Consider the following 11,491-nt stretch of genomic DNA (forward strand, 5'->3'; position numbering starts at 1 on the left):
GTTGTAACATGCTGTGCTGTGTGCGTGCTGTGCTAAACTGCTTCAGTCATGTCCAACTATTTGTGACCCTATGGACTGTAGCGGCCAGACTCTTCTGTTCATGAGATTCCACAGGCAAGAATGCTGGAGCGGGTTGCCATGCCCTCCTCCCAGGGATCTTCCTGACCCAGGGATCAGACCCATGCCACTTGCTTATGTCTCCTGCACTGGCAGGTGGGTTCCTTACCACTGGCGCCCCCTGGGGAGCCCTGCTTGATCTCAAATAGCTTATCATTCTTTATAGAGTGCACATTTATGTCTCAAATATAGGACGTGGCCAAGTATTATAAAACAAGTTTATATGATTAATGTCACTAATGCAATCTTTTTAAGTATTGTAATATTTTTCACTTTGACAGACTTTGAAGGTGGTGGTGGTTTAGCTGCTAGGTTGACTCTTGTGACCCCATAGACTGTAGTCTGCCAGCCTCCTCTGTCCATGGGATTTCCCAGGCAAGAATACTGGAGGCATTTCCATTTCCTTCTCCAAATTTTCAAGGTAATGAAGACCTAATGTTAGCAAGCTCCACACACAGACACAGACACCTATGTATATACATACATAATACATGCACGTATGTGTGATATCTCTGTATAATATTCACAGGGGATTCATGTAAAGATTTAGAATAGAGATGATAGCTTTGAAATAAATGCTGATACATAAATACACAAAATTCACAACATACATACACAGAAGATCCTTGTATATAGGTAACCTAGTAAGAGTTTGATACTACGTTGCCCTAGATTGGTAGAGGATGAAAGGCTGATTACTAATCATTACATTTCTCCTAATTCTCATGATTAAATCACAAAACAAAACTTGGTCCTAAGTATCTGAATTATCAATTCATATAGACTCCAAAAAGAACAGTTTAAAGCCCTGTATCAGTGCTCTGCAGAGTCGCATGGTCCTCAGTGGCCCGAGGTGAACTTCCTAGGGGAGCAGGAGCACGTGCCCGTTTTCTCTCGGTGATGTTGACCAGCATGTTACTCACCGGCCTTTGGTTAAGGACAGTTTCTCAGGCTTTGGGGCCTGGGTATCACTGGGGGTGCCTGGGGACTCCAGACTGGGGTCCCCCTGCTCCTCCTCACCTGACCTGCCCCTGGCCCCCAGAGCCTCAGATACCGCAGGGGTGTGCAGGATGGGACTCAAGATTCGAACTTCAGCCAACTCTGGGTGCTGCTGCTGATGCTTCTAGGGGATAAGACTCTGAGAAATGAGTTTAGGGAATGGAAAGCAAACAAAAATAAGCCCCTCACTGTTTCTCAGGAAGGTGAATCCTTCCAGCTGCTGAAGAGCGGACAGGCCCTGCCCTTGCACAGGGTCACACTTACGGATGCACTCTGTCTGGATGCCGCTCCACGTCAGGTTCGCCAGGCAAGTTCGAGTTGTAGAGCCTTGGACGTGGTAACCTTTTCAGCACTGGAAAAACACCATGCTTCCAACCTGGAGGGGAGAGCCAGCAGCAAGCTCAGAGGTGGCATGGACACACTCGCGCTGGAAGCAGCTCCGGGGTCAGGCCTGAGTCAACGTGCGTGTGTAAAATGCGGGTCACAGTGCCAGACACAGCTGTTTTTGTTCAGTTGCTCAGTTGTGTCCAACAGTTTTGTGACCCCATGGACTGTAGCCTGCCAGGCTCCTCTGTCCAAGGTATTTCTCAGACAAGAATACTGGGTTAAGCTGCCATTTCCTTCTAAGGGGATTTTTCTAACTCAGGGATCAAACCCACATCTCCTGCTTGGCAGTGTTAGACACAGTACAGGTTGTTCAATGGATCGTGTGAGGTCTTAGATACAGTGACTCATGATTATTTAGAAGCAGTTTCTTTGGGTAACAAAAGTATACCTTTTTTCTTTAGTTTTAGCCTTGTCTGTCTTTAGCTTGTGATAACTTTCTTTTCCTTTTCTGTTTTTCCCCTCTGCTAGTCCTATTCTGGGCTTCCCAGGAGGCTTGGCAGGAAAGGGTCCACCTGCCAATGCAGGAGACCTGGGTTCGATCCCTGGGTCGGGAAGATCCCCTGGAGGAGGACATGGCACCCCACTCCAGTATGCTTGCCTGGAGAATCCCCATGGACAGAGAAGCCTGGCGGGCTGCAGTCCCTAGGGTCGCAAGAGTCAGACATGACGTTGAGACTAAACAACAAGTCCTATTCTAAGCAATTAGTGCTTGTTAGCAAGTTACTTTAGCATTTTCGGGAACTGGCTTGGAGATTGACAAGGACTCCATCATAGAATCCTCCAGAACTATTCTTCTGATGGTCTCAGTCATATCTTTAAAAGATGGCTGGGTTTTAAAATGATCAGTAAATCTGGCCTTGGGTCCAACCTGTTTTCCAGGATAGTGTAACTACTGTGTCATAAGGGGAATGGTGGGCTCACCCCTCCCGATTAGCTTCCCGCAGCAAATCACAGGACTGCGTCACCGAAAGCAATCGTCATGAAGCTTCACTTACCACAGGCCACATGCAGGCGAGTTAGGGATCTTTGGAACCAGGAGTGACCACAACTTGGGTTTCTCACGGTGAGTTAGTGAGAACACCCACATCTTGTGTTTTCTGGTATTGCAATATGTTCAGCATATGCCAGAAAATGTTACCTGAAGCTGTAAGGCCACACACAAGACCCTGCATAAAATGCGCTAGATTTAACCCTGGGGACCTGTGAGGCTGTCCTTGCAGAGGGAGCCATGGCTGCCAGGAGGAGCCAGGGTGACATCAGGGTGATCAAATGAGGACAGTGCACACTTCAGGAGAAAGGAGGGGAAGTGGCTGAAGAGAGACTGCTATTCTCAGTGAACGGGAGCAGCAACCTGAAAGCTGTGTGTATGTTTAGCTCTGGCTTTCAAAGCCATCTGATCAGAGAGCCTGAAGTCACTCAGTTGCTTAAGATGTGGAAATATTTTATTTCAAGCTTCTGTACTTTCCATTTTCAGGTATTTCTCTGATACTCGTGTTAATGTACTTTGAAGGCATTTTCTTCTGTTTTTGTCTCTGGAATTTAATGTTATTCACCTATTCTGTCTGGTCACCAAGTGGGGTCTTCTTATGTGAATCAATGGAAAATCACCCTGATTTGAGATTTGCTGTGTCAATTCAGCTGACAGAAAGAAATATGCATGCTTTCAAACAGAAATGCATATACCAATTAATCCTGTGTGAATAAGAGACAGTTGTCTCAGTTCTAACAGTTAAAATAATAAGCAGAAATCCTCTCTGAATGGACTATATTTGGGCAAATGTAACATGAATCAGATATGCTACATAAACACATGTATATTTAAGTTCAATTACATTTTGACATGGAAAACTTAGTAAAATAAAAATGGAATGCCTCATATCCTCCTGAGCTCTTCTGTATTCCAAACTGTGGAGTACCACAGTCTGGGCAGGTGTTATGAGCAGGATCTGAAACTCACAATTAAAAAAAAAATCAGAACCAGATATGGTTGTTACAGAAATTCTAATATTTTCACTAAAAGGCCTTTCAGAATTCAGAAAATTGTGTTTTGACAAGTGGGCAAGATGTTTTGCAAGAAAGTTAAAAAATTAAATTGCTATTTTCATCTTTTTTCTGACTTCTTTAGCTGTTAATCTTTACTGCTTTATCAGACTCTAAATTGCCCTGAATACTATTTTCTATGTCAGAAGAAGCACAGTCTTCTCCATTCTCTGTTTAATACATAACTGTATTGGTTGGTTAATGATATATAATCTTCAATAATTACCTATTATGACCTTTTATTTTTTGATTTAATTAATTGCCATCTCATTTGGTCATCTATTATTCTAAATGTCTTAAACTAATTTTCCTCAAGATTTCAAAATGGGGAGTATACTTAATGCTTCAAAATAAAAGCATATGGTAGACCAACAGTGATATTTTTCTAAAAAATTATAGTACTTCAGCAATCAATGAGTGGCTTCAGTACGGCAGCTCTCCAGCTGCTGATGGGAAAACAAAATGGATAACTTTTAAAAAGTATGTTTTCAAGAGAAACTAACCTATTGGGAAGAGAAGAAAACTTTTTTTTTTTTTCAGTTTTTCAGAAATAGCTATGAAAGTTGGACTGTGAAGAAAGCTGAGTGCCGAAGAATTGATGCTTTTGAACTGTGGTATTGGAGAAGACTTGAGAGTCCCTTGGACTGCGTCCATCCTAAAGGAGATCACGTCCTGGGTGTTCTTCAGAAGGACTGATGCTAAAGCTGAAACTCCAGTACTTTGGCCACCTCATGCGAAGAGTTGACTCATTGGGAAAGACTGTGATGCTGGGAGGGATTGGGGGAAGGAGGAGAAGGGGACGACCAAGGATGAGATGGTTGAATGGCATCACCGGCTCAATGGACAAGAGTTTGGGTGAAGTTGGTGATGGACAGGGAGGCCTGGCGTGCTGCAATTCATAGGGTCACAAAGTGTCGGACGCAACTGAGCGACTGAACTGAACTGGACTGAAAGCAAAGCAATAGTTTTAGCCCAATGGCAGTAAACTTTAATTAGAAAAAGCAGTGTTTCAAAGAAATTATTGTTGACACTGTATTTTTAAGTAGATATTTACTTTCTTGGAAAACAACCAGGGATAGAAATCATTCCCTGCTTGCTACGTGTGTGCAGAAGGCCCTCTCCCACTCGGGGAAGCAGGGTGCGCGGAGCGGCTGGCCATCACTCACTTAGTCTGCAGGGCAAGGTGGAGGGAGGCTGGGAAGGAGGCAGGCAGGGTCCTGGTTCCTGTGTCACTGACACAGTGACTGTCGACCAGTATAATTTCCACCTGAACCCTTCCTAAGAGACAGAGATTTAGTCTAAAAAGGGTTTAGGTCATGTAGAGAATCTCTTTTAACTTGTATGTTTCACTTCATGTTGGAAGGTCAACAGAGCTCGCTTGACCCTGTAGCCCTTTCAGCCGTGGCTGACAGAGCAGGTGGTTTACTGGGGAACGGGGGTGGGCTGGGGGAGAGGGTGTCAGGCTCTGAAGTGGGGGTCCCTTCTGGTGCCATGGCAACAGTGAGATCTTCAGCAAACTCCCCTGAAGATTGCGGTTGTCAGCTGACGTGGGCAGAGAGGGGGCTGCCAGGGTAAGAGAGTCTAGGAGCTGTTTTTAAATGAATTGTCGACGTCAACTCCAGGCTTCGCGGCAGGATTTAAAAGAGCCTGCCATCAGCGTAGCTGGTCAGCGCCTGCACAGAGCATCTCACAGGAGAGCATCACCTGTGTGCCCACAAACGCTCCAGCTTTAGAATGAAACGCCCTCTCCCCACCCCCAGGGCTGTCTTGCCATCATTACCGATGCAGGTGGGCTGGACGCCACTCCAGGTGCCGTCTGCCTGGCAGACTCTCCGGGACGACCCCACCAGGAGGAGGGGGGGCTTGCACTGGAAGAAGACTTCGGATCTGTAGGTGAAGTTTTTGCCACTGAGGCGCCCCTCGGCAGGGATGCCGGGGTCCCCACAGAACACAGCTAGAGAAGACAAGCAGGAGGTCAGTGCACAGTCTGTGTCCCTGGGTCAGGTTAGTCTATTCAACTTCTCTAACTGCTTTCCATTAAATCCTCCCATTAAGCCCCGGAAGGCTCAGTGGGTAAAGAATCAGCCTGCAATGCAGGAGACGCAGGTTCGATCCCTGGGTAGGGAATATCCCCTGGAGAAGGAAATGGCAACCCGTTCCAGTCTTCTTGGCTAGAGAAGCCCATGGACAGAGGATCCTAGAGGGCCATAGTCCAATGGGTCACAAAGCACATACACTAAATCCTTAGGAATCAGCAATGAAGAAAAGCACAGAATCTGCCCTTGGGCAGCGGGTCACAAACATGGAGTCTAACCTATTGCACCCTGGCTACGAGTCCCCCAGACTCTCCTCCTTAGACTGCAGCCCGAGGTTTATGTGCCATGGTCTGTGCTCCCGAGGACTTATGCAGGCACTGGGGGACCTCGCCTTTCCAGCCCCATCAGCCTTTGCAGGAGAGGATGGCGGGCTGGGAGAGCTGGAAGCCGTGGGCGCAGCTGTAGCTGATGCTGGCACCCCAGCAGAAGTCCGTTCCTTCCACCTTCCCGTCCTGGACCGGAGGAGGCTGGCCACACGTGACGGCTGTCAGAGAACAAACAGAATTCAACAGTCTAGAGTTTCCACCACAACACAATGCTCCAATGTCATTGCAAATGACATCTACAAGGGGCCAAATTTTTTAGTAGCGAAATTACTGAGGAAGCGAGTAAATCAAAAGAATAAAACTTTTCTCCAGTATTTCCTCATTAACTTAGATCAAGTCTACAAAAGCAAAGTCAAAACATTTCATACCATGAAAGTGGAGTAGACCACAGTCTCAGTGTGTATGAGGCCAAGAAAGAAAGAATACTGTTCCACTGATGTCTTTCTATGTGTGTCCGACTCGTTGTGACCCCATGGACTGTAGCCCCTCGGGCTCCTCTGTCCATGGGGATTCTCCAGGCAAGAATCCTAGAGTGGGTTGCCACGCCCATAGCAGAGGCAAATCCAGTCATAATGTGGTCCTATGACGTGAGTACAAACGTTTGAGTTTATATACACAGATGGTAAGAATTTCTCTATCTGTACTTTTTTCATTATATAAACATAGCATATAGTGCCTGGAAAATCCCATGGATGGAGGAGCCTGGTAGGCTGCAGTCCATGGGGTCGCTAGGAGTCGGACACGACTGAGTGACTTCATTTTCATGCATTGAAGAAGGAAATGGCAACCCACTCCAGTGTTCTTGCCTGGAGAATCCCAGGGATGGGGGAGCCTGGTGGGCTGCCGTCTATGGGGTCGCACAGAGTCGGACACGACTGAAGCGACTTAGCAGCAGCAGTAGCAGCAGCAGCATATAGTTTCCAAAAGACATACACAGGCTGCTGATGCACTTGCTGAAGAATTGAGCACTAACACTTGGGTGGTTAGAGAAGACCCTGTAGGAAACCACTTTGCCAGGGTTCTGTCACATCCAGGGGCTTCGAGGGAGAGCACTCTTCCCAGGAGTCACTTGCCCACTGGTGCTGGCGTCTGCCTGGCCCACTCCAGCCATTATTCTGACGCCTGGTCTAAGAGCTCCCTGAAGACCCAAGAGCTCCGAGACTTCACACTGGAGGAGGTTTGTCGCTGACAGTCTGGGCACGGAAGGCGATGGGAGAGGAGACTCAGCTGTATTTCCTCACCTGCACTTTCTCACAGGTGCTCACACTTTCTCACAGGTGCTCACACTTTCTCACATGAGAAAGACACAGACACAACCACACGTGCACATCTGGAGGCTGGAAACGGGCCCTCCTCTTGCCATTCACCTTCTCTCCATCTATCCACTTAATCAACAAAGATTTCTGCAGAACCCCTAAGTGAAGACTAGGGGAACAGTCTATAGACAGGTCGACACCAGGTGACAAGGCCCCCAGGTGGGAACAGTGATGAGTGACGTGGCTCCAGGGAGGAGTGGACAGGGTGGCCAGCGGGAGGAGAGAGAGGTCTCCTCCGTGAGGGCCTGGCTGGCTGTGGAAGGCTTGTCAATCCAACAGACACTAACCAGAGGGACAAGATCGACACAAATGTATCTGAAGCCCAGAGATCAGACGTTCTAGGGGTAAGCGCCACGGACACACTCACTGGACTAGAATGCTCCCACCAGGACAGTGTGAGCTGCGTTAAACACCCTCTTAGCACCTGCCACAGAGCTGCACAGCGATAATAACCGCAGCTGGAAAGAAGGACATGAGACAGGGCTCCTCACCCTCTGATGGGAGGAAACCAGGATGTGCCCAAACCGCCCAGGCCGGAAGGGGGTAAACGGCCCTCGGGATGGGGCCTCCTCTGACCTCACAAGACTCAACAGGACGCACCTTCCTCCTGAGGTTTCCTGCTACTCCAGCTCGCAGCTCTCCCCCGTCCCTCGTCTAACGACGATAAGGCGCCCGTTTCTCCTGTGTGGTCACTGCTGGCCTCCACGTCCTCTCCTGCCCCTGCCCCTCCCGCCCAGCCGAGAAGGCCTGCAGCTCCCTCTGGAGCTGGTGGAGACGCTCACCCTGCAGATCAGCCCTGCATCAGCGGTCCGCCAGCCCCCCTACTTCCCCCAGACCCCTTCCGCCTGCTTGCTCTCTCCCTGGAAAGTCCACTGGCCAAGTAGGAAACCTCCCTGTACTCCCTCCTCATGGTGGGGCTTCCTTAGTATCAGCGATCAAGGCCCACCAGGCATCTGGACACTGGCGGGCTCTGCCACTGTTCTGCCCTATCTGATGATCGGCTCTGACCCGCCTCCCCAACCCCGTGATGACGGCCACAGACTCAACACAGCCACGCACACCGAGACAGCAGAGCTGGGTTCACAGCACAGGCTCCAGAGTTGTCCCTGAAGCCCGATGTCTCCAAGACACCACCTGCGACCTTGAGAATTTACTGCAGCTCTCTGTGAGTCAGTCTCCGGGCTGTAAAACCAAGATTAAGGTAGTAAGAAAGGAAGTGACTTAATATTTGCGAATGAGTTTACAGGAATGCTGAGCACATAGAAGGTCTACACGGATGCTTGCAAACTGATGTAAAATGTTAACTCAATAAAGACTCTCCACATGTGAGTGACGCACAAGAGAAGCCCCGAGACTCGCCTTTGCAGGTCGGTTTGCTGTGATTCCAGGTACTGTCCTTGGTGCAGCGGATGGTGGGGGACGTGGCAGGCTCCATAGTGTAGCCAGGGTTGCACTGGTAGCTGACAGTCTTGTTGAAGGTGAAATCTGTCCCGAACTGAATGCCGTTAGCCAGAGTCCCTGGGTCTCCACAGCTGATGACTAATTAGCAGAAAACAGACAAATGGAGAGACACAGTATCATCACGGGATGACTTATTCCTGGTGTCTGCTTGACTCTCCTTAAGCTGCTTTTCAGAGCGATGACGCCTTGCTTGAGCGATATCAGCCTATCTCCGGGGGACAGTTTCGCTGGCCAGCAGTCAGGAGGCTGCACGTTTGGAACTGCTTATTTCTACTCCACTGATAGTTGTCTGTGTGGATGACAGCGGTCATCTGCGCTCTGTCCTTAACTCGATGTTGTGAGGGGTTACCCCACAAAGTCAAGGACAGAGAGACAGGCTGAGATCAGAGAACCAGGCTTCTGCACCATTTCCCTTCAGACTAACTGGTCTACAGAGAGGAGGAACCTTGCCTTTTCTGAACTCAGTTTTGTAATATCCAACCCAACCAGGCAGGCAAAGCATTTTTAACCATATAAATAAGAAAGTGAAGGAAAATCTAAAAGTGCTTAGAAAGTGGTCATATTATCAAACATACATATGATATAATCCTTTTTTCCCTAAGGATTAAACAATACAGCCCTCTGTAAAATCAACTCCTTTTTCTCAGTCAAGTATGAGTCGCTGTGGGGACCTGGATTTGGCCAGGATGGCGTCCACTCACGTGTGCAGTCGGGGGCCGTGCCGGTCCAGGTCCCGTTGGCGGTACAGTGGCGAGTGGTCAGCCCTGAGGTCCTGTAGCCATCCCAGCAGGCGTAGACCACCGAGCTGGAGAACACCACGCCATCGCTGCTGATGATCTTGCCGTGGGTGGGCGTCCCCGGGTTCCCACAGGACACAGCTGTGGCGAGACAGAGCAGCAGCGGAGACCCGTTACCACGTGGTAAGCTCGAGAGGTCGAGGGCCATCTGCATAACAGACTGCTCATTTATTTAAAAAGTCATCGGAAGGACACTGTGGTCCTCCCCCCACCCCCACATCCTCTGCCTGCCTTTCTTCTGTAGAGAAACTGTAGCCAAACAATGAGCTTAATCAGAGAAGTGAGAAAATGCCGAACCACAGAAAGCAGCCCAGCAAGACAAAATAAAGACAGTTCAGTCATTAAGTCAAGGACCTTTAATAGTTCCTCCTCCAGGGCCATAGGTAAAACTGTGAGCCTGTCCCGTGAGCTCTTTTGCAGAAACGGAAACCCCCACGAGGTGGAGAAGTTAATGCATGACGACCAGGCTGTAGCCACGACGCAGGCTGCCACAGTCTGAGGACTGGCCTCCAGGAGACGGGAGCAAACCGATCCTGGAACTGAAGACTGACTGCACTTAGACAGCCGAACGGCGCTGGTGAGACCACCGACGGCCCCCCTGCAGATGCCTGCCAGAGGTGTCTGTGCTGTTTCTGCGGGTAGCGCCCTCCTCCCGTCTATGAAAGCTCTGTATTTGTGCTCAGGTGTCTGACTCTGTGACCCCATGGACTGTAGCCTGCCAGGCTCTCTCTGTCCAAGGGACTTTCTAGGCGAAAATACTGTAGTGGACTGCGATTCCCTGCCGCAGGGGATCTTCTCCACCCAAGGACAGAACCTGAGTCTCTTTCGTCTTCTGCACTGGCAGGCCGTTCTTTAACACTAGTGCCACTGGCTTTGGAATGGCCGCAACTTAATCTCTCCAAGTGACCACAGTGTCATCACACACAGGAATGAAGACCAGCCGGGATGGGCAGTGAGGCAGGTCTGCCCTCAGAGTATGCCATGTGTGTTCTTTCCTTAGCAAACAGGGAAACTCAGCAGCTTCTGGGTGTGTATCAATGTGATGATCTCAGTCCTTTACGGGTTTTTTGTCTTTTTTCATTGAACCTATTTACCATAAAGATGGTTATTTTTCCTCCTTAATTCTCCCACAATAATGCGCAATAGACAGACATACAAAGAATGTGAATTCTCATGCCAGCAATGTATCATGAGTCCCTTTTCTGAGAATGATCAAAATATTTGAAATACTCTGGCCTATTTAGTTGTTCCGCTTTCAAACTTGGCCTGTGAACAAATACACACTCTTCTTAAAAACATGGAAGAAAACAGATTGCAAACTAAAAGTCAGTATAATAGAAGTTTATGAATTCTCTATCATATAATGTTAAAAAATGCACATAACTCTCAGATCGGACTAGATCTTGTTTGACAAAAAGTATACTTGCTGGTGATTTTATGCCTGTGCCTATGCTTCCTTGGTAGCTCAGACAGTAAAGGATCCGCTTGTAATGTTTAGATCCCTGGGTTGGGAAAACTCTCTAGAGAAGGAAATGGCAGTCCACTCCAGTATTCTTGCCTGGAGAATCCCATGGACAGAGGAACCTAGCAGGCTACACAGTTCCTTGGGTCACAAAGAGTCGGACACAACTGAGCAATTAACACATTAACTTTTCTACGTCAGCTATAACTAATCAGTTACAGCCTTCTTCCCTGATGAGTTTGGGTTTGGACTTACAATCCCCTCTAACCCAGATCATGCAGTGGTTTCTTGGTTGACATCTGAGATGAGATATATTTACTAGTCCTGAGGCAGACGATACCTAACATCCTCTAAAGCTCAAAGTCCTTTGACGGCTGTGACATAAATTAAAATTTCACTTAGCAAAAGTCCAAGCCTATTCGAGAACATTACTCCAGTCCACAGACATTGGTCCATTGCTTCCTACGCCCTTACTGTTCATGAGTATGGG

General features: G+C 48.3%; 1 protein-coding gene across 1 annotated transcript; it reads right to left on the reverse strand.

The window, feature by feature from the left end:
• Window positions 6,836–10,995, reverse strand: LOC106503661 (CUB and sushi domain-containing protein 1). The gene is made up of 2 exons (XM_018042142.1): window positions 9,444–10,995; window positions 6,836–8,820 (listed from the first exon to the last, which is right to left on the reverse strand). The coding sequence occupies exons 1-2, from the start codon at window positions 9,691–9,693 to the stop codon at window positions 8,582–8,584; spliced, it is 489 nt and encodes a 162-aa protein (XP_017897631.1). The 5' UTR covers window positions 9,694–10,995; the 3' UTR covers window positions 6,836–8,581.

The sequence above is a fragment of the Capra hircus genome, chromosome 27 (genome assembly GCF_001704415.2).
Source record: "Capra hircus breed San Clemente chromosome 27, ASM170441v1, whole genome shotgun sequence".
Lineage (NCBI taxonomy): Eukaryota > Metazoa > Chordata > Mammalia > Artiodactyla > Bovidae > Capra > Capra hircus.

What these genes read in the sequence shown, in the direction of transcription:
- LOC106503661 (XM_018042142.1), bottom strand. Translation starts at nt 9,693, where the DNA reads ATGCAGATGGCCCTCGACCTCTCGAGCTTACCACGTGGTAACGGGTCT. An exon ending in CACGGCCCCCGACTGCACAC is followed by an intron (nt 8,821 to 9,443) that starts GTGAGTGGACGC and finishes TCTGCTAATTAG; the next exon opens with TCATCAGCTGTGGAGACCCA.